The 24,848-nt window shown below is 29.1% G+C and overlaps 1 protein-coding gene and 1 long non-coding RNA gene across 2 annotated transcripts in view; one reads left to right on the top strand and one right to left on the bottom strand.

The window, feature by feature from the left end:
• Window positions 1–23,289, top strand: part of LOC107996486 (metabotropic glycine receptor) — a 144,909-nt gene extending 121,620 nt beyond the window's left edge. Inside the window, exons 9-13 of the mRNA XM_062078740.1 lie at window positions 6,997–7,135; window positions 10,983–11,088; window positions 12,159–12,320; window positions 17,253–17,487; window positions 17,786–23,289. Coding sequence (XP_061934724.1) covers window positions 6,997–7,135; window positions 10,983–11,088; window positions 12,159–12,320; window positions 17,253–17,487; window positions 17,786–18,108 — 965 coding nt within the window. The 3' untranslated portion in view covers window positions 18,109–23,289. The remainder of the gene's footprint in view (window positions 1–6,996; window positions 7,136–10,982; window positions 11,089–12,158; window positions 12,321–17,252; window positions 17,488–17,785) is intronic.
• Window positions 16,703–17,796, bottom strand: LOC107996487 (uncharacterized). Its single transcript, XR_001765818.3, has 3 exons — window positions 17,583–17,796; window positions 17,322–17,467; window positions 16,703–17,080 (listed from the first exon to the last, which is right to left on the bottom strand). It is a non-coding gene; the product is annotated as an uncharacterized LOC107996487 (long non-coding RNA).
• Window positions 23,290–24,848: the final 1,559 nt, after the last annotated feature.

The raw sequence follows: 24,848 nt of genomic DNA, 5'->3' as shown, positions 1-24,848 counted from the left end.
ATGGATTGATTGGGATTAATTCAGCGTGAAATTACGAGAATGAATTTTAAAGTGGAGGAGATCAAACATGGATAGATTCTCTCGATGTTCTCTCGCACTTTGATGAGAAATTTCAGCTAAATTCCATTTAACTCCAACTACTATATTTTATCTTTTAATCAATTTAAGTAACCACGTAAAATTAAATTGAAAATTTACGTAATACACTAATAATTCGATTTGAATAATGTTTTTTTTTTTTTAAAGTAGAAATTAGTAGTAAATCAGAAAATTAAGAAAATTGAACTGGTTAAGCAAATTGAAGATAGGATAATTTTATAAAGAAACGAACAAAATTTTCTGAGAAAAGTAGATAGGTCATCGTTCTCTTTCAAAAGATAAATCAACAAATGTTAGTAAACCACGATAAATGGATGCTCTCGTTTGGAAATTGTTCCCCGCTATTGGCCGAAAGTTTGTGGTCCTGGTCTCATTATTAAAGGGAAATGGAAATTCTAAATGGTGAAATGCGACGAAAGAGATGCATAGAGTTTATAATATCGATTCTTCGAAAAGTTTTAAGCAAACCAATATGAAAAATGAATTTTCTTTTATCGGAATAATTCCTAAATTCCTAAATATAGAGGAATAATAAATCGATTTATTTGAAGGGAAAAAATTACAATATTTTTTTTATATATTTTGGAATGCCAAATGTGAGAATATCTCGAATCATCTGAAACGATAAAATTAGAATTGAGAAGAAAAAATCGAAATTAAAAGATTGATACAATTAAAATGTATCGTTATTATATTCAAAATAGATATTAATTTTCCACGTAACGTTTTTAAGTTTATAAGCTATTTATCGTTCTTCCATAACATTCCTTTACGAAAAATTAGCCTTCGTAAATCCAAAACGATTTACGAAGAAACTTAATTGGTTTAAAGACGACCATAGGAGAATTTTAATTAAAAGATTTTATCATTCAAAGAATCTCTGCTAAGTATTCACGGAGACCTAGCAATGCTCGATGAACGATAAATTTATTCGATCAACGATAATTATTCGTCTCCATACTTTTCTCGAGATTTTAAATGGAGATATCTTTTTTTTTTTTTTTCGAAGAAATACGATCGACCAAGTATGTTCGTTGGATAAAGATTCGGGTGATCCAGTGGATCTCTTTCGGGAATAACGCCAAAGTTTTAACAAGTAGAAGCTTCTTTCAATTCCTTCTCCTTTGGCCACGATCCAGCATAAAGTATTTCAAATTTAAGGAAGGAATTTTATTAACGTTTCCAATGGTATTTTGAAAAACTGAAAACAACATCCAGTTTTATCTTTTTAATAGAATTAAATCCAATTATTTATCTTTTTAATAGAAAAATTCATAGAATTGATAGAAGAAGTATTCAGAGAAATAATGTATAGATTGAATACATCGATTGAAGGGTTTAATCAACAATAAGGGATAGATATTGTTCTATCTTTCTCATATAACGAAGAATTTGCTTCGAAGAATTTTAGCAAGATTAAAGGATTAGCGTAGGAAAAGGGGGATGCTACAGTTAAGTTATGCAATTATGATAAGAATATGATATTATGAATTGTTTGATGAATAATTTAAAATAGAAATTTTACCCTTTAAAATTCGAAATTTTATTAACTTAGTAAAGAATTATATTTTCAAAAGAAAGTTTTCTTGCAAATACGAAGAAAAAATTTCCAATGTATATCCGAATTTTCCATTCTTTCTTAATTCTCAAAATTAAAGAATTAAAGGAATTTCAAAAGAAATTAAAATTGTTCCAAATTTATCCTTTATGTAATCAATTATCCAAATTTTCTTCCAATTCTTCAAAATCAAAACGGTAAAGAAATTCGAAAAAGCTTTCAAAAACTTTTCATCTTTCAATACGTTTTTCGAAAAAAAAAAAAAAAGAATTGCAAGCAATTTTAAATTTTATTCATCAACCCTTCAATTAAACGTATATTTGCTAACAAGATCGCTATAAAATGAATTTTATCGTCTGCATAATATTCTCTAATGTTATAACTCACCATCTGTCACACGCCTCTCTCAAAAAGCAAACCGCAAACTAATTCGATGTTTTGCCTGGCAAAGCTGTTTCTTCTTCAACCCCTTCTTCATCTGTCCTTCCTATCAGAAACGCAACGTTCGTATGCCGTTCGTTTTTCCTCGACTTTGAGAGACCACGAAAAAAAAGCCGTGGCTTCCTTTTTCGTTCTATTTACTGCTCATCGGATTATGGTCTGTTAACTCGAGTCGAATAAACAGTGAAGTATACGTTTCTCTCCGCAAGATGATTGAAAATCAAACGTCTGTTGATATTTTCTTCTTTTTTTTTTTTGATGGATTTTGGAATAATTTGAATTAAGGATAATTTAATTGGAAGTTGGGATCGATGAGAGGATTTCATTGGGATTAGAAATCGAATTTATTTCTTTTCTTCTCTTTCTTGTTAATTTCAAGAATTTTTTCTTTTTTCGAATTAGAAATTGGATTGTTGTAACGAATTTTTGATCAAAATCGAAATGTCTATTGATATTGCGTTTTTTTTTTTTTTTGATAGATTTACGACACGTGAAACATTTTTTGAAATTGAGATTACAGATCACGTGCATATATTTTTGAAATTAATTAAATTCGGCCTCTCTTCATTTTTTATGTTTTTTTTTGTGAGTTGATTTTTTGGATGGAATTGGGAAATGAAATTGAGATTACGTAGAGATTCAAAAGATTAAAAAAAAATAAATTTGACAATAAAATTTCATCGGGGAATTTAAAAAGAATGTTTCTGACGATGAAAGATTTTTTTTTTCTCGTCAGATTTTCATAGAATTGGAATATTAAAAAGTTCATGTGCCAGAAAATATAAGTAATTTATTTTACTTTAATTTAAAATTAAAATTCAAATTATTTTTTATTCAATATATTTCATATTTTATTCGTACAAATTATATTATTATTAATATTCATTCTAGAATTGACGATTAATTATTATTATTTAATGGATTAGAATATAAAAATTATTTAAAGAACGTAGTCTTTGCTGGATTACTTGCTTCAAATCTGGAGTAAATTTAAGATCAGAGAGATGAAATAGTAACTACATAGTACTTACTTTTCATTTCGTGATTAAATTGGATGTAATTTCTTATACCTTCCTGCTTGTTTCAACTTTTATTTGCAAAGAACCGTGTTTGAACTTTCCTTGGAATATATTTGGCTGGTGATATAACTTTGTCCGAATAACCATTCTACTTTTTTCCTTCCTCCTTTCTTTTCTCATTTCTAGAGATAATAATCTAACTTTTATTCATTTATAAAAATTTCTTTTCCTCGTTTTTCTTTATATTATTCGTATTTCTTTATATAATATCGTTACTATTGACTGAGGTTTTTAAAATGACAACATTCAATGACAATTTCAAGAATTCGACATTTTCAACATTTAAACAATGAAAAAAATTCGATCAATATTAAAAAAATCAATGTAAGATTTTTTTAAATTCTTTCAAAATTTCAAAAGAAATCATAAAAATTGTAAGATTCAAACATTCAGAAACAAAATACTGTTTAATATGTTTTGAATATTTCGAATATTTAAATTTGTTGAACTTCCAACTTTTCGAATTTGAATTTATAATTGATCCTTCACAGCTGTTTTAGCCGATTGTTTAAATTTAAATCGACATCCACCGAGTGGATTCACTTACATTCAACTTAACGAGTCCCCATAGTATCTCGCAATCTCTCTAGAATTCGAATGTCCCTTAGATATGCACAGTATCTTGTGGGATCTTGATTCGAAAATGCAAATTAGAACGTCATTGCTTGAAACCGATCGGATAACGCTCTGAAAAAACGAATTTAGTCGCTTGAAAAGAAGAGATGGGGCAGAGAATTCAAGATGATGATATAAAATGGCGGTCGTTAGATTCCTGTAGATAGATTCCTAACCTCTTCTTTCGAAAAAAAGAAAAATTTCTCTTTCCTTCCTTCTAATAATATTTATTATACTAATCGAAATGAAAATTTTAATAATTTTATAATTAATTTCAAATATTTTATTTATCAGGATCAATCAAATCAAGATAATTAAATTATTTTTAAATTTGTTAAAAATTTAATATCTTTAATTTTGATATTACAAGTATATTTGATAAAAACAAATCAATTAATGACGTTACAACAAATATTTAAATAGATCACACGTTTTATCATGTTTATCCAATTTAAGGATTCCTTTTTCAATAAATTTTGAGTTATTGGTGATAAGAACAAGCTAGTATAACAGTAGAACAGTATTTCATTCCTGATAACATTATTGACAATAAAATCCACAGCCAGATAGAAATCAATCCTATTCATAAAATTCTTCAGTCTAAAATTGTATAAACGTCTCTTTAATTAATCAGGTTGACAATCAAAAAATCATTTAAAAACATTAATTAATTTGCCTTCAATATTCTTTGTCAAAAGATCTAAAAATATAATTTATTTTTTTAATTTTAATGTTTTGTTTCTTAAACTAAAAATTATATCTATTTCTTTATGTATATTTTAAAATTGTTGCATTTTTATCGATAGAATTATGATATAAAATAAAATAAAAAAAAATAAGAAATCTTTAAAAATCAAAGTTAAACATTTTTTAAATCAATTATTCCACCGAATAATTGATCTAACGGAATAACCAACTGAGAAATTCCATATTTGAAATTGCCGCGGTTTATAAAAAGACGAAAAAAATATTTAATCGTCATCAAAGAAAATAAATTGCCATGAAAATACGAGCTTTGACCGACAAAGTTGTAAAAAAGTCGAAATCAAAAGTTTGCAATTCTCTTTTTTGAAACACCCGGTATAAGCAAAGCCGCCAATGAATGAACATGCCGCTGCGGTGAAAAAAAAAAAAAAATAAAATAAAATAAAACCTAAGCGGACAATTTCGCAAAGGCTGCTTTCGAGGTACAAAAATCACGGTTTAAATAAAAATTGCACTCGAGAAATTTTATTCTCATCGACCATTTTTTGATCCAGAATTTAAAAAAAAATGATTGGCAAAAATTCTAATTTCTCTAAAAATTATTAGAATAAAAATTTTAATTTTTACAAATTTTCACGATGCTCGTCGAATCATATTTTGTAATAAATATTTTCCCCAGAACAACAACAAAAATTCTTTAATTAACGCGATTCTGAAAAGCAAAAAGATTATTTCAGATATTAATCCTACGTAATATTTTGATGAAATTTTTTGAAAATTTTCCTTGGAAAGATAACTTCGAAAATTTCATCTGATTCGGTAATTAATTTAATTTAAATGGCTCTACTATGGTTCTCAAACAAAGATGTTCTCACGTACAGCTTAGCCAGAAGTTGCCTGTTTTTTTTCCACAGGTTTTTCTAAAGCCACATTTTCCGCGTGCGCATTAACGCGAGAGCTTTTTTGACGAGGAAAAACAACACTTTCTGAAGCTGCTTTTGTCACTGTTATTTTTTTTTTATCTTCGTTTTATTCATAATCTTCTTTTCTATCCCTTGCTTTTTCGGTTAAACAATAAATACAACTGTGACTGGACCACACTGGACAGAGATACACTTTACTCAATATCTGCCAGATAGAATTTTTTTCTGCAGATTATATTATAATCCTACACATTAGATTTATTGTACTGTAAATTTCCACAAGTTCAAATTCTATAATATCATTTTTAATATCGTGAAAGTTAGGTTTGTTTATTACGCGAATTTTATTTATAACTAAATGAAAAATGAAAATTTTATTTCGAATGGAATTATCAGCGTGAGCGATGAGAGAGTTTTATTTTAACGTTTTTTGGAAAATTACTTTAACGGAAGTCGATCATTTTCCTTTTTATTATGCAGTAGACGAACACATTCATTGTTGATGGATCGAAACGAAAAGGATTAAATTATACAATTGCGATGAATTTTTGTAATTACAAAACAGTTTTCTCCTCTGGAACATGATAACATAAAAAACGGCTCGTTTCCATTGCAATTTTTCTGTGTTATTAAAAGAAGAAAGAAAAATCATTTTATTTGTTTTTACAATAAAACAAAAATCAAAATCCGTATATAAATTCCACCATTATATCGTATAATGTATTTATAAACGAAGTTACAAGTGGATCTTTTAATTTAACTCGTTTGTTTCATGACGAGCAGTTTATTCACAACAATCCATATTTTTTTAAAAATCGAAAAATGTGAAATTTAAAAATTTATTATTTTATAAAGAATTTTTAAATTATCGTGTTTGATCAATAAACGAAGTGCATTTGATCAATAAACAAGTGTAAATAAAAATATCTCACTTTAATTCCAAAAAAAAAAAAGAAAAAAAGAATACAAAATAGAAAATTAGGAAAAACAGGAAAATTTATATTTTGATATAAGCTTCTCAAAATTTTTCCCTTATCTTCTCAAAAATGTGAACAATGCAAAGAGCAAAGATAATCTACAAAAAAAGAAAGATTAAAAATCTCCAAAAAAAAAAAAAGAAAAATGTAAACATTATTTCAACAAAATTAACGAAAAACTTTGGATAACGAAGAATGATATCTTATCTTTGTTGCTTCTTTTACTAAGAATCAAATTAGTTATACAGAACAATAACGGTTATTTCCTATTTTTTTTTTTATATATATATTTTATTATACGTTTTTAGTCATCATGTAAGCAATCCTCAAAGAGCTATTTGAAAGAAGTACAAACAGGAACAAAACAATACCTCTCAGACGTACGAAAATTCTTTCTTTATTTATTTCTACATTTATTTGTTCTTTACAAACTAATATATTGTTAAAAATATCTGTGTTTAAACGAATTTTCAAATTAATGAAATAACACATTCTTTGCAGAAATTACAAATCTTAATTAATTTTTCTTCTTACAAACACTTTTTGTAAAACGATGATTCCAGTGGCGTTAATAAAAAATTTTGTTCTCTTTGTTTTAGTCGAGGTTATGTTCCTCATATGGGGTATCAGACTGTGCATCGTGGTGAGAAAGACGCCGTCGGAGTTTAACGAGAGTCGATTCATCTCGATGGCCATTTACAACGAATTTTTATTGTCAGTCTTCCTCAACGTCTCTATGTAAGTATCCATTTAAAAAAGATCCAAAAAAAGACAGAACATTAACGCGCTAATTTCACAATTTCACATTTTTCATCCATCTAACCTCAACCTTTACTTCATTGATAAAAAGTACAATTATTGTAGAAAAGTAAACTTATCTTAAAATAGATACAAGTGAGTGATGAAAATTATTCGAAAGAATAAAACGAAGGGCGAATTAAAATTCATCAATTCTTTTTTTCTTTTATTTCATCCAAAAATTCTTTTCGATAATATATTTCGATAATCCCATTTATCGAAGTAAATTCAGAAGCATGCGCAGTGTCAAAAATACGTTCGTGTGACTTCGTGTTATAAACTTTGTAATTACAACGTGCGTATGTGTGTGTGTATATGTATAAAAAGAAAAAAAAATCAGCTGATTGATGGTATCACAGGACGACCTACATTAACGCACGCTGGGTTTCAAAGTAGAGAAGCCGAAATAAAACGCGGATACGCGCGAATACGTGTTAAAGCAAGATTAATAATAAAAATTTGCATTCGTTTTCATCGCATTTCGAGGGATTATTATAAAAGTTTATCGACGTTCGCCCCTATGCAAATTTTTCCGCGCGAAAAATTAATGGGATCCCGAGTCTTTCCCGATTATCTCAATTATTGTAATAATTCGAATAAAATATTCACCCATCAAACATGTGAATGTGAATGGACAGTGCATCGTACGCGACGCGATCGCACGAAACGTCATCGGATTTAATGCTCGTCGAATATTCTCTGTTCCGCGAAACTGGCAACATACGAATCGTTAATTTTAATAATGTATCCGCCCGCTCACGTCCGTGCCCGTGTCGTGAACTGGAGCAGAACACCGGAAGCTATTATGCCTCGATGCCACTGTACACGCCCCGCATAAATAATGTTAACCCGAAGAACCCGCACAACCTTTCGGAAACAAGTTTTTCGAATTAATCGAAATCAAACATTTTTCACGATTATCTTTTCCAACTTTGCCCTCTTTCTTATTCGTATATATTATATATTAGAAAATTTTATTTATTTAATTTATATTAATTTATATTATATTATTTTTATGAATTAGAAGAGAGGATGAAAAAAAGAAGAAATCGATATCGATGGAGGGAAAACAAAATAAGTGGAAAATTTAATTTATATTGTGAATTGGAAGAAGGAATGAAAAAAAGAAGAAATCGATATCGATCGAAGGAAATAAAATAAGTGGAATGAATTTCTTTTTTTTTTGAATTTTGAATATTATCGTTAAAGAGTGCTTTGTCTGCTGCCAATTTATATAAAAGGCGACGAATAACAGACGGAGAGAGGAATATTTAATTATGGGAAAGGAGGAGTGTTTAGTTGATAAACAAAAGATAGATCGTATAAACGGAGAGCCTGATTCGATCGAGAGCCCCGAATAATTCCGCGATAATTGGGATCCTGTTGTCAATGGTTGAAATTAATAATAATAGAATGAGGAGGGATGAAAAAAAGAATAGTAAAAAAGAAAGAAATCGACGTTTGAAATATACGTCTAAATTAAACAAGCTAATAAATTCTAGATAATTGTTTTTAATTCCATGAATTTTTGATTCGACGAGTTGAAAAAATGAGTCTGATCATGAAATAAATAATAAAATTTTATTATTATTATTATTATTATTATTATTCATTTTATTTTATTAATAACATCGACGGGTGCATCCCTGTACGTATTTTGCGCCTCCTGCACATCTTTGAAATTTAAGTCCCCAATTGAAAATGGAATGCAATAGAGATTTAATGAAGGAACAATGCAAAGGAGGAAAGCTCATTAAACGCTATTTCCACGTTCTTCGTGTCTTATCTTTATAAATTAATTTCTAAATAATCTTTGAATAATATTTATTCAAAAAAAAAATGGGCAAATGAGATCCATTCGTTGAAAGTGATGCTTTCGTTTGAAGAACTTGATTATAATTAATTGGCGCGGCACGCGAAAGCCACGAAGATGAAGGTGGCGCAATGTGAGCAGCCATCTGTATGATATTTTAACAAACCGCGAACAGATTCGAGAAATTCGTTCGTCTCTCAAAGAGAGGGAAGGGCGAGGGGAGAGGAGAAGATAAATTCTACCTCTTTGCACCGTGAAAGCCCATATGGTGGCTGTAAAACTTTCAGATAATTTACAACAGTTAGTATTTTATATATTGCGGTTCGCAATTCGTTGGAAAATAATAGTTGGACAATAAAGCAACCTGGACAACCACTAAAAATTGCTTTCTAAATATTAACAGCTATCAGGTTGTAACGCCATTGTGAAACGGAGGTAACCGTGGATATATCTGAAAGGAAAGATTTTATGATATTTATAGTTGTTTCTTGAGCGATAATGATCAAATGGTTTCTTTTTATAGCATAGCAGAAGGATTTGATACAAGATTAACAACGATTAGAACGTCAATGGATCTCAATTTGGAGTAAATCTGGAACATGGAATTATGTCTTGATTATAATATACACGTGTGAAGAAACAGTGCAGAAAGATTACCAAGATTGATAGAGAGAAGATTCTCTCCTTGGAATTGGAATTCCCTTGGTCGAACATTATATATTGACATCCAGTGTAAAGGAAATGCTCCTTGGAGCGGATATGCGATGATGTTAATGCAAATTATTCAGACATCTGAGATTAAGATTATGTATAATCTAATTATGTAAATCTGTAATGAATGTGAGGGAGCTGAAGAATGATTAATTGAGAAATGGGATTTAAGATAGGACAAGAATTAATTTTTAGTAAGCCAATAATTGAATGATAAATGAATAAACTTCTTTAATATTTATAAATGGTTCATACAGTTTCTTAAAATTAATTTATTTGATTCTCCAGTAAATATATTATTAAAGAATCAATTAATTTGAAAACAATCATAGATGCTGTAACATTGTTACCATGATTTTTAAAACATTTCTGATTATCTAAAAAAAAATGTGTTTAAAAAATACAATCTACAAATTTCAATATTAAAATTTTTCTACAAAAATTTATTCCTTTGTTAAGAAGTTTAAATCATTCAATTTCACAATCTAGTATAATATAATATATTTATACTTTTTTTTTACTTGTTTATTACAATTACATTATTTTTCTGTCCAATGATTTCATCTTATATCACGCTTATGCTATTATATTTATATCAATAGCAATGTTTTTCTATTAATCTATACTATTAACTTAGATATATATCTATACTTGATTGTCATACATTTGTGACACTAGTCTGACTATAACGTTATACTTGATATAATGCACATACACATACACACTACACAAGTGCCATCCAATTAGGATCTATATATTCTATAATAGACTCTTTCTCTCTATTTATTCTCTTGTTTTTCTTTTTCTTGTTATCCAGAATTTTTAACTCTCACTCCGCTCATCCTACAATGTGTATTGTGTATCTTTCCAAGAAGGAAAAACAGAGTAATTCTCTCGCAGAAATGGACGTCAGTTTATATCGAATCGAAATGTTTTATCAACTCTGAGGAAAAATACAATTCGTAGAATTTAACTTGGACCGTTAGAAGATGATTGTTCCCACTCCAAGAAATGTTCTTGGAAACGTGAGAAAATATACGAAAAATTAGATCAAAACTGTCGAAATCCGATTCCTTTCGCGAGTAGAAATATAATTTAAAAAAAAAAAGAATCCAATAAATTTCAAGAAATATTACGAAACATTTTAGTTAGGGAAAAAAAAAATAAAAGTATCAAAAAAATTTTACACGATTCACATAACCTGCTCGCGAAGTTTACGTCACTGGAGAAAAAATACATTCAAAGGGATGTTTCCGGTTACAGGTTGTTCTTGCAGTCACCAGCCAATCCGGATTTATTGTACGTGATATTTTTCTGTCACACCCAGCTCACGGTCACGTTGCTTCTCTGCCTCATATTCGGCAGCAAGGTAAGATCGAATCGATCCCTTTTTTTTCCCCCGTATTTTCATTCGCGTTTTCAAACGGTGCGCGACAAATGGCGGCCGGGGAGGGCGAATCCTAAAGGTTGCGGCTAACCCGTTGAAATTTATTTATCTCACGGCTTGCATATTGATCATTCGAAAGTAACGGCTGGCGCAACTTGTAAAATAGTTGTGTACGAACAGCCGTGGTCTAATTTATTTCCGGCCGATGTGGCGCCGATGAAAAATCGCCCTCCTCCTCATCCCCTCCCCATCTCTCTTTCCGCGTATTAAAATTGAAAGTCGTTTAACTTAAAGTCGAACTTTGAATATAAAACGCCTTTTCGAGTAGATGTTATCAATTCTCTTTCGCGAGAGCGAGGAAATGAGGGAAGGAAATTTCACAATGCGTGAACAATATAGTATTATGCAGAGGAAAAACATTTTCTTGTCGTTAAGAAAGAGAAAAAAGTTTATTTCTTGATAATAATAATTATAGAGAGATATAATAATATATATATTATTCTATTTTTATATTATATAGTTTATTTTCTATAAGCTAATTGATTATCGAATTGAAGCACCATTCCTTGTTAGGAACAATTGTAAACTACGGCGAATATATTAACTCGGAACAAAAGCAGTTTCTCGTAATTCTCTTCTTCCTAACCTAATATTCCTGACCGCTTAATTCGACGGATGAATGCTTTAGAGAGAAAATTATAGAGTTGTACAGCATCTAGAATGCTGTAAGCTCTGGTAAATTCAATATGAAATTCGTACAATTTAGTAACATCCAATGGTCAAAACTATACTTTATTGTACAGTTCTCGTGTCAATTTTCACTTCTGAAGATTTTTATCTTAACTCAAACGGAATGAAAGATGAACGAAAGGGGGAAAAAAAATAAAAAAAAATAACAATTTTTACTCAATATCTCATTATTTCATGTATTTCCTCGTAAAGAATTTTTATTAGCATAAAGAAAATTTTAAAATTAAACGTCCGAGATAGCGCCACGATCGACTTTGCCGAGAAATCGAGATAAATCGAAGCTTGCTGGTTGTTTGACGCAGGCCTACATGGTGTTCCGTAGTGGGGGCAAAGAGGACTCGAAACATTCTGGGGCCACTGGGAAATTTCTAGGGAAAAGTGGCCGTCCGCCGGGTACCAGCAATCAGACAAACTCGATATCTCTTCAGCAAGGAAACTTCACGGATGAAAGTGATGGAGCGACGGTAAGAGGATCTTTATCCACCGTTCTGTTAGATCTACATCCATTTTTAGGATAGATCTTCTTTCCTTGTCCGAGTATTCCTTATCACTCTGATGAAACAAATTTTTCTTCTCTGATTAATCAAAGGTCTGATCTTATTTGTGTTCTTAATACATTAAGGTTGTTAATATATCGAACACATTTGGAGGGTGGATTCTAGAGATCGAGATGATTACGAAAGTTAGGGTAGAAAAATTTATTTATTAATTAAATAAACGATTTAAATTTATTTATTAGAGACAAAGCTTAAATTGATTAGAAGTTAATAAGTAATAAGTAATAGAAGGAACTTGATTACAACAATTTTTCAATCTTTCATATTGTTGGGAGATACGTTTTACTACTGAGTCAAGGTGTGCCACACTGATGAATACATTGGAAACACGCAATTGGTCAATTTGAACACGAACGGACTGAAGTTTTCTAATTCATAAAATGTACTTCTTTTAAATTCACATCATGATTTATGATTTATATAAACCAACGAGAAGTGAGCTATTTAAAAATTAATAAAAATTAGTGAGAACCAAGGCAGTTTATATAAAAAAAAAACGTTATTAAGAACGAATATAATAAATTTAATCAAATTCTGAAAATATTATATATTTATAAGTAAATAAATATGATAGAGGAAAATGAGATAATATTGATCGTACTATCTAAAGTGGCTAATATATGTAATAAATTTAAGAAAAATACTGAAAATATACATTTATAACTAAATAAATATGATAGGGGAAAATAAGGTTAGGTTAATATTGATTGTACTATCTGAAGTTAGATTAACCATCTAAATTAACTTTAATCCTGCGCGATGCGATTGTGGAACTAAATATTACTTATATAGAAAAGCTTTATCTTTTCGTGAGTTAAGATTTTAGTCGATTGAATGTGAAATATGGAACTTTGAAATAAGGACACACGTGTGCTGCTTTACAATCGGTGAACGATTGAGGGGCAGGTAGAGGGCAGCAGCGTGCGATTTAAATTCCCATAGCGAATTCGAGTCACCGTCAAAATATGTCTTTAATGGCACGTTCGCGTGATTCTGTGTATGTACGTATATATGAATCTGGATATCGTTGCTCTTTTTCTCCTTTTTTTTTCTTTAACTCCTGTTCCATGTAACATAAATTCTCGTTAGATTTTCGTGATTGGATGAACTATAATAATGCAAGAACAGATAAGAGAATGAAACTTTAGAATGAAGCTGCTAAAAAATAGATCACGTTGAAAGAGTTTTAACTTTTTTTGATGATAACTTTCCAAATTATAAATAAATTTTGCTTTCATTTAATATATCGTTATTATATTGAATTAACTTAATTACATGTATTAGATACTTAGTAAATTTTATCCTGAATAAAATTTTGATACGTAGGTACATTATTGATAAGGGGAGCACGACAAATGAATTCGAAATTATATTATCGATCAATGCATCCTAATTTTACGTTGAAACGTGTCAGAATGCTTATTGACAATGAATATTTTCCTAATATTATATATTCGTCAAATAGTTGATAATGAGAGCCTAACATTTCCAATCTGAATCATTATTATACGATTCGTAAGCCTTTGATTCTGTTCATAATCAAATAAAACTCTCCAATCTCTAAATCCATAATTGCTATTCTGATCGAATAAATTTTCGTAGATTTCAATTTTCTATTTATAAAATTGTTAGAAATCAATAATGATATCGGGCATATAGATTGCCGTTAAAAATAATCGTTTTAATTTTACGGATTTTATAAATGGTAACCTTTTGAGAAATCCGCTTAACAAGCAGATTCTTCTAACGAAGTTTCCAAGAGACATTTAAAGAGGCTATGAAAGTTGTACTGATAAACCTAATACTTTCTATAAGCTTATTAAAAGACTGAATTCAGGGCAGGTTGTTTTGTCTGATATCATCGTTGGAAATTATGTGAAACTAAACGAAAACTTTTACGACTCCTTCTAAAAAGAAAGATTAATTTTTTTTATTAATCGTCATTTCATCAAAAATCGATCAATATACAATGTTATTATTATATTTAAAATCAGATAATTCATATGTATAAAAAAAATCATCTTACGATTTATTTTTCTTATATTTTTTTATTTTATTTATTATTATTATTTATTTTATTTCTCTTATATTAAATTATAGATCGAATTTTGACGAATATGATGTAAATATTGGATATAATATAACTAGTTAATTTTATTGAGTCTAATCCTTGAAAATATTTTATGAATATTAAGATTTCGAGAATTCAAATTGTTTTTTGAATGCAACGAAATTTAAAACGAATATGCATTAATTACCAGAGAAGAAAAAAATTCTTACTTGATTGAACTTGATTGCTAAGTGATATATGTTTAAAAGTGTGTGAAACTTCGAAAATTTCGTAAATTCAAATTATTGTCTTTTATAAATAATTGAATTATTTAACAAAGTTTTGAAATCTTATAAAATCTTAAATATTTAAGATATTATTTTACATGAGATATTTTCGAAAACAATCTAGTTTGAATCCTCATCGAATATTTGAAATCTTCAGATTCTTATACGTTTCTATTAAAAATTAATAATTCATAAACAAATGATTTATAATTGCGAATTCATCGAAGGTTAACCTAAAAAACGATTAAATCTAAAAATATTATTAGATATCTAGAAATTTTTGGATTTTCGCAAGTCTATGTTAAATATGACGATAAATTAGAAGAGTTTACACAACCGAGTAAATATTCATTGAAACTCAATGAAAACTCATACGAAAATCTTGAAAAATTCAATCCCAATGAAAAGAATCCAATTTCGATCCAATCTCCCCCCTTCCCTTCCAAAAAACAAGAAATTCCCAATTCAATACGCATATCACCATTTACGAATCAAGATAGAATTCATATTAAATTCGAACATAACCTATATATCATTCCGTAAGGAGTAAGGAATATTGAATTTAAAATTCCTCGAGAACATTGCCCTATATATAAATAACAATTACCGTGAAAATGGAAATGGAAATCAAAAATTTCCATTTCAAAGATTTCTTTTTCTTAACCTCGGATTGTTGGACTGCTATTGCTGGCCTACATAAAAAGGCGACGCGTAAAACGGGCTGCCTTTTCGATGAGTAAATGTCATCGGTGGGAGCAGAGGGAAGACGGGAAAAAATTGGCAAGACATCGTGGCAAAAAGTCAAGTGAATTCCGTCGACTTGAAAGCCACGGTTGGTGGCCGCTTTGACATTCGAGCACTGATTATAACCTGCTGTTTGACACGATCGTTTCGATGGAGTGATAGCTCCGGTGGATATAATTTCTGAAGCTCGTTTCACGGCTTGGATCACAGGCGTCGGGTGTGATATCGGGTTTCTCGGTTACAAAGATCCGTGGAGAGAAAGGAATTTTTTTTCTTTTTCTTTTTTTACTTAACCATGGAAGACGAAAAATTGCTCTTGAGAAAGACTTTCTGGCTCATCATCTTCCGCAAGGTTTCTCTTTTCTGAAATAAAAGCTCTCCTAGAGATAAAATTTTTCAGTCCTTTGTTCTTATGATATTTCTAACTTGTGTAAAAGACTTTTTTTTACCTATTAACAATTTTCAGTGATCATTATAAAAATATATATATTCTTGAATTTTTTAATTTCAATAATTAATTGGAAAAATTATTATTTCAGTTTTTTATTAATTAAGAAAAAATTTTTATTTCTCAACTTAAAAAAAAGAAAAGAAAATTATTAATTTCTTTCTCTAAAATAATACAAGGAATATTTCAATTGATAGTTCCACTATGAAGATACTATTCATATTATTTGATATTTCATATTGAAAATATCCTCATTATTGAAAAAGAATGGAATGCAAAAAATAAATTCTAATAAACATCACACCTTTGTTTGCATACCTTATTGAATGCTTTATTATTTTCCTTCCTGGCTAGGAAGATATAGCAAAATAAAAGACTATTGAGCCAGCTACCACTTGATCTTCCATTAATTGCGCCTCCCCTTTCATAGAACCGACTAATATGTTGTTATCGAACTCTACAGGTCAGGTTGGATGCTTCTCCTCTCAATCCTTAGTATACACGATATTAAATCCCTGCTTTTAGACAATCATCACGCTCCTTATATCTATCTCCTATATATAAGCTTTTCAAATTATGGTAAGAAAGTACGAATAAAAATAATAAAATTCTTTTTATATTTTTTAAAAATATAAATGATAAATAAACTGATATAAAAAAAATTCGAATATAGTAAAATTATTTTTGTTATCCTTATATTCTTATATTTTTATAAAAAATTAAACAAATATTCACATATCGTGAATATATTATGGATCTATTTTCGTGATATTTCGTTTATTTATATCTCTACTAATCTTTAGATTTACAATATTTTTTAAGAGTAATATAACACAAAGAAAGCTTTTTTTAAAGAAAATTTTGGACAAAGTTTTAAATTATCATATATTTTATTTCCTACAAGTCATCACCTGCAGGTAAAAATTTATTTAAGATTAATCACGTTTAGCTGCACTAGAAGGTCCCCATATATCGGCGTTCTATGCAGGCGAATACCGATTAATAGGCGTTGAACCGTCGAGATCCATTGTATGAAAAGCCGATTAATAGCCCACCATGCCGCGTTAATTACGATATCGACATCGGAAAATCAGATTTACCAATGATGCAGCTAAACTGGGAATAATGTCTTCTCTTCCTAAAACATCCAAACAAAAATTCAACAGAATTGTAAAATTTTAAAATTCTTGATTTGAACATTGATCAATAATTAAAACAAGAAGATATTTCTTATTTAATTTCTCGTTTGGTCCATTCTCATGCTTTCGTTTCTTTTTTTTTTTCTTTCTTTCTTTTCTGGAATGTTTCAGGAGGAATTCCGTCGATTCATTAATCAATTAGAAGTTTTGAAAGAAAAAAATGTTCTGCTTGGTAATCACCATTTAGTGAACAAACTTGCAGCGATGCAGGAAGCCGCAAATCGAGCCGAAACACAGGTGTCCACGATCCAGGCAATCTCCTCCAGTATGAGACTGAACGATCTTAATGGATCTACGACAATCGCCGAAACGGATGTTGGAAGTTCCTTAAAAAGCGATAGAAAAGGTAATAATCTATATTTATTACAAATATAATTTTAATTTTCACGACAAAAAAAATTATTATTATGTAAATCATGAACCGAACGAATCGAACCTAACCTCAAAATCTCACTGAACACCATATATTATAATATACTCAAATCACTCAAATCACTCAAATCACCATTCTCTATGCACCAATTAAATTCTCACAAATTTTCCATTCACAAAAAAGCAATCGCGCCACTCGATTTTTCCGTTCAATTAACAAAAATCTTCAGGCGAATCACGCATGACGTATGGATGAACAAACGTATGTCTAGGTGGGGAAATGAAAGGGGAGAAGAAATACGAGGCCTGCGTGGAAAAGAACGGAATTAGAGGCATGGATCAAGGCTCGTCCAAAGAAGGAGAAGCTCTTGTTTCCGTCGAAATGAAGAAACCAATGAGAACCAACGACGTTGCTGTCTCAACCTCTGGTAGGCCCGCCACGGAGGATATCGGAACGGAGACGAAACAGGAGGAGAAAAAAAGCGAGGTTAGAGAACGGGACAAAAGCAAGAGTAAATCCGGCCATGCGAGGACGCATGCTATAGTCATCAATTTGGATGATAAAAGCAGATTCTCTGAGGAAGTTACCGTGTAAAGAATTGGATTATTGTTATTTCTGTGAATCGTGAATTCAGTGAAAGTCTTCTTCTCTCCAGTTATCTTTGAATATAAAGAAATTTAAAATCGAATGACTGAAAATTTTGTTTTAAAATGTAAGTGCGTAAAGTTGAGAAATTTAGTGCTGGTGTGTTCGTGTTTCATTTCTCGTTTCGATCGTGTTTTCTTTTATTGCTGTTTTATAAAAATACGTTTTAAAAATGTTGATTAAAAGTTGAAGTGAAAATAAGATTCAATTCGATGGAAATAATTGCAGTGAGATGCCAATATGAGAAAAATTTTCTAGGATTTAATTTTTTTCATTTTCATGTTATAACTTTTTCTTTTCTTTTTCTTTTTCTGGTTCTTTATTTAAAAAAAAATAATTTCCTTCGTAAGTTTTAATCTAGATATAATATGATAACATGATTCTAGAACATTTCATTTCTCTTTATTAAATTTAATCTTAACATTTCAATATTAATGTTCTATGAAGAATATCTATCTTTTTTTTCGTTTAATTTTTTAATGATAAAAAATTAGATAAAAAATACAAATTTTAAATTCTTCGATTTTGTTGAGCTACATTTACATCACAGGAAATTTTTTGATTGAATAACCGAATTACTTCGTTCACTGTAAAACATAGTGTCCTATTAAATCGAAATTCTGATTCTTCACTCGAATTAGACTATTAATCGATCTGATTCTTCGAAAAGTTATCTAATGAACGTGACTTTCTATTAATTAAAACAGAGAAAAATTCCGTTTAATAATTTATTTTTTCAATTAAAATAAACAACATTAAGTCGAAATTTTCTTTATTTAAAATTCGTAAAAAGAAAGAAAATAATTAAATTTTTTTTTCTTTTTTTTCCCAAACTAACTTTTTCATTTTAAATTTAAAATTTTCTCTTGAATTAAACAAAAGTTTTAACCTCTATTTCATACGACATTGAAACAAGTTTAACAAACGTGCGAACTTTGTAAATACATATAAGTTAACGAACTGTGTGTGAGCACGAATATTTTAACGAACGTTTTAATTATTTAGTGCGTTAAAAGAAAATTGTGACAACGTGGATGACAAGCGACGTGAAAAAAAAAGGAAAGTGAAAAAACTATGTGTTTCATCAGTAAATTGAACTTTACCTCGAACGAAATAAAAAAGTTAAAAAAAAAGAACGTACAGATAAATTCTAATAAATTTGAGTCGATTATACGCAAAAGCAATTGCCTTTCCTTCGAAGTTTACAGCGAAAGAATACTCTAGAAAAGACAGAACTGGAATGAGAATTATTCAGATCTCCTGCTGGACATGATTTTATTTTCATTTTTTAAAGAAAAATGCGAGGAGTTGCCAGTTTTCGAAAACATGGAATCATAAATATGTTTGTTGGATATCTGCGAAAGTTTTTAGTTTTTTCAGGTTTAATTTACGAAAAAACAATGAGATGTTTTCAAAAATAATGAAGAAGATAATGGAAAGAATATACGTGCTGGAACGAAAAAATTTGCGAGAATATATTTTTTTCTGGATATTGTCATCGATAATCTGGATAAAAGAAATTTAATTTTGGGAATTTTAAAATAATCGAGTTATTTTTAGGTGAAAATTATTTATAAAAAGATATCATTCTTCGATTTTTTGATATTTTAATATATTGTCAACATCACGTTGTTAAAAATTTTATTTGCAATCGTTTATTAAAAAGTTATCAACAAAAGTTTTTTTTCGAAATAGTTTAGGTTAGTTTTGATCAAGTTTATAATTATAGATAATTGATGATCAAATTAAGACTAAAAATAGCCGACTACATTAAATTGGCTAACAGTTAAATGAGTTTTTAATTTGATTTTAATTTGAAGTGAATTAATATAAATTAATTTGATATTAAACAAAAATATATTTAATTTTTTGCTTCATAGCTAAGTTTGAGTTAGCTTAGATTAATAACTTTTTAATAAATTTAATCTAATCTAACTTAAACTTTTTTTGTTAACAACTTTTTTAATAAACCAATATATAAAACTTTCACAATAATATTCATAATCAGTATGATGATTTTGACAAGTAAAAAGTTATAAAAATCAGAAGATATCTTTGTTGTAAATATTTATCCAAAATTATTTTTTATACTATTTGTTTATTTTAATTATCATTAGAATACGAAAAATGATGAATTGCGTAATGAATGAAATAATATACATGTTAAATTTTTTCGGACAAAAGCGCTTAAATCTAACCTTATTTGATCGATGAATATTTCTATTTACTCTCTACGAAAAAAATTTTCTGTATTTTATCTTCGAGTCGATTTTATGATGATTTTTAAGACCGTGTTTATTTATTTATTTTGCCGAACACACATGAAATTCTATTTGGGATACACTGAGAAATTCCGGCACGAAAGTGATGAATCGAACCTCGCGAACAAGCTTTCTACAAATATCGTTGTAGCCGCTTATCCGAAGTCTTCTGCCGTAAGAATTAAGTCGATTTGTAAATAAAATTGCTAATATATAAAAGGAATTAATTACGAAAAATACGGAACCGTTCCAAATATGCAAATGATCGCATACGTATAATTATAATGTAAAATCGACGAAAAATTTGAAAGCAATCGATTTAATATTTTTCAATAAATTTTACATTTTTCTTTGTAAAATTTGCAATAAATAACCATAAATCAAACAATATTAAAAATTTAAAAAATTAAAATTTTATATAAAATAATTTTTTATTTATTTGTCATATAAGATAAAAATTCAATCAAATATCATTATCCATATGTTATTTCTTTTATCGAGTAAAATACGTTATAAATTTGTATAAAAATTTAAAAGGAGGTACATTTATTATTATTCAAAAAATTCGTTTTCAAACTTTTCGTCAATTTCATTCGGTGGATTACGATCGAAGCAGCACGAGTTATGAATCGAGGAAACGATCCACCTGCGTTCTCTTTCTCTTTCTCTTCTCATATCAAGCCGAACGATTGTAAATACGTTTGTAAATAAATACGCGCCAAAAACGAGTTTGCCACTAGATAAATTGCGATCGATTTTCATTGTTACGAGATCGCGAGATTTAGCTAATTATCGAATTCGTTAAATTATAATCACGTGATAAAAATGAAAATTTTTCAGGCGAATCGAAGAAAAAAATGGCGAGGTTAGGAAAAGAATTATCGATCCGAGTTTATTGTTTGTGAAATTAATTTATTTTTTGAGTTCTATTATTTCGAAGAAAAGATAAATTTTGGACAATAGTATGTTTCGAATAAATTACTTTTTATCTAAGGATTTTTTTCGCGCATCACTTCGCCATAAGTGGATTCCATCTGAAAAATAAAATTTAATTTTAGCGCTATACATGAATTATTTTGAAATGAATAAAATTCTTCTTGTTTAATTATTTGTGTTTATTTTTCCAAAGAAATAGATTCCTTCGACGATTGGATAAAATTGTTATCATACCTTGATTATTTATATCAATTTATCGATATATAAAAATATTTATAAGATTAGTTATTGAATTAAAAAAATTATTAATTTTTCAAATACCTTTTATTTAATATTTCATTTAACGTTTTATTTAATTATTATTATACAGAAGAATATAATTCTATAAAAAAAATTAATAAAAGTTTAATAATAAAATAGATTAAATTTTAATAACATGTTATTCTAACAATTTCAAATGGCAATTTGGTTTATGAATTATATCTGGTTTGATACTACGTAATGAAACTCTGATCCTCTTCACGATAACAGTAATTTAATTGATTTCCTATCTTCCGAAACCGAAGCATTAATTTGTTCGAGTCGTATCGATTAAACGTCACTTCGATACGCGAAGCTTCATCAGTGAAATTTCCTTTGAAACCATCCACGGTATATCCTATATAGTTTCGTTATCTCGTCAGGATATTGCTTCTCTGACTCGCCATTGTAGCTCCCGCCGTTTCTCGAAACCCAATACGTCCGTTTCGTTTCATTTTACGTGCTCTCATCTCGTTTAATCGAAAAGAAATTTGGTTGAAATTTTTCTGCAATAATTCGTTGAATGTAAAACAGATCTATAAATTAAAAAAAAAAAAATTACTATACTTTTAGTGATATTTTATAGTGATTCTTAGACTAATACCACCAGATAGCGCTTAATATTCGAATTTCTACTTTATCGATAACAGTTCTTATTATTATTATTTTTTAATCCTTACTTCACGCAAGTATAAGTCTTTTTGTCAATTGTTCGTCAATTATTATTTTACTCGAAAAAAGATAAGATTGTAATAATTCGAATAATACTAATGATTTCTTCGTTTAATTGGATTTAAATTAAGTTATAAACTGTTACTCGGATCGGTAAACTTTATTTGGGGTGACGATTAATCGCCACGATGATTAAACTAATCACGACAAGGGTCTAGGCACTTTTCCGGGTTGCACGTGCTGTCTGCGCCGCGAGACGATGATTGATCACCCCCACGATAGTTGGTTATCGGGCCAATCGTCGATCACAATCGTCAAGCGACTTCGACACGGCCGTTCATTGACGCCACGCTGACACGAGACTCTACTTATCACGTAAATCTTTTAATTATGCATATCGGTCCATGACATCAATCCTTTCGGGAGAAAACTCCTAATAGAGATTATATAAATTGAACGAATTTTGAAGTTAAAATTCGAGTAATCACGAATATATAAAGAAATGATTATTTCGATTGAGTATATATTTTGTATATTTTATAAATGGTTATTATATTTATACTCTAACGAAAATTGTCTTTCGCAGAAAAAATTTTCGATGTTAGAAACGGAAAATTTTATTTGGCACAAGATTCAGTTTTTCCAATGAAAAATATTGGATTTAAATTAAGGAGGTGATCGAGGAGTCACGAAAATATTCAAATCTTAATTCTTTCAATTTGTTTCAACAAATTCTTTTTCGTAAGATTAAATGAATCTCTCAGTTGTTTTTTCTCCCAAAGGATGTGAAAGGATCATGTAATTCTTATGATAAGAAACACCGTAGGTATAATCGAATATCAGCAATATCGCTTTCTTGATTAAATCAACGCGACATTGTATTAACGACGAGTTATTTGGACAAGAAAAAAAAAAGAACATAACCTCTGTACATAATTAAATGTCAAGTGGAGGAGCAAATCTGCGTTGTGTCATAACCTCTCCCTTTTTCTTTGTAATATATATATATATTTATATTTAATATTGGAAATTTACATTAATCGTGTATTATACATTTTTTATAATTTTCTTTTTCTTTATCCTCGAATGATAAAGATTTTTATTGCACACGATTGATCGATGATCACCGAATCATGTATATGATAGGTAAATAGGTTAAGTTTGATTTATAGTTTTGTAACGATATATTTTAATAGTAGAAAAAACTCATAAATTTGTACAAACTCTATTTAATTTTAGTTATTTAAATTAGTTTTATTTTATTCTTAACCAAACGTAAATCAGATTATGCTTGGATTAAATTAAAATTGTATTCGAATAATTTTCAAAGTACACTAAATTTCGCGTTAAATTTAAGTTACATACATCATTTTATGAAATTAACTTCCATAATTCGATTTGTGTTTAATTTGCATCAAATTTAGATTAGATTTGGATCATATGTAAAATTTCTTTTGAGTAACATTCAATAGTGCAGATATTTAGACATTATAAATATGTTCTAAATACAGACTCGAATTAGAATTACATTAATAAATACAGATTAAACCAAGATTAAATTTGAATTAATTTCAATTATCTTTTCCAGATCCAAATCCAGATTCAGAAACAGTCCTAACTTATCCTACATTAATCATAATGTAATTCGTTTAAGATTAATTATTCCTTTTAAAATATTCAATACATATATATACATATATATGTATATGTATATCGAATAAAATGAAAATCGATGAAGAAATTCTTATTACAATAATAATACAATAATACAATAATAATTGTAATAATAAACTTTCTCAAAGTAATTATAATATTCATTGAAGTCAGTAAAGCGTAAGCACGTCGTGGAAAGGTCTTAACGATATCGAACGTTATAGAAGTTCAACGATTTCGTCCCACTTTCACAGGGGGAGGCATAAATTATAAATTATTAAACAACTTTTAAAGCGCCTCCAACGTTTTCGAAATTGTTTAAATTTTATTTCAATCGCCTTCCAGCGTCAAGACTTTGTTATTAATATCACTCTGCAATTCCACCATTCCAATCTTTTTTTCGTAAGTTTTCTTCCCTCTCCTTTCCTCCTCGAAGTTAAGATCCCGCTTAATCCTTCGAATCCGCCTCGATTCTTCTCTTCTGCGAACAAAGGGAAAGCGAGGGTTGAAAAAAAAAAAAAGAAAAAAGCATTCGTATCCCGTCCATTTGCGAAGGAATTCCATCGTTATCGCGCTTTTTACTCACAGTTGTATCAAACCTGTTTCCCGCCTCGCAACAGTTTCCAAAGTTTTTCGACTCCTTCCATTCGAACTCGAGAAACGCTTTTGACACACTTTTGAGGTGAAAGAAACGCGCTCGAAGAACGAATTTATCCACTCGGTTCTCGCCAATAATTATCCGTTACGTGTTTCCACAAATCGTTCGTATAACGAAGCAAATAAATCCATTTGTATTGTGCTCGTAACATAATTTTTTGACGCTTTTTTATCTTCCGATATCCTCTTACAAAAGTTGATTATTTTTAT

Source organism: Apis cerana, linkage group LG8, assembly GCF_029169275.1.
Source record: "Apis cerana isolate GH-2021 linkage group LG8, AcerK_1.0, whole genome shotgun sequence".
In the NCBI taxonomy this organism is placed as follows: domain Eukaryota; kingdom Metazoa; phylum Arthropoda; class Insecta; order Hymenoptera; family Apidae; genus Apis; species Apis cerana.
Note: the sequence above shows the minus strand (reverse complement) of the source record. Positions and strands in the feature narration are given on the sequence as shown.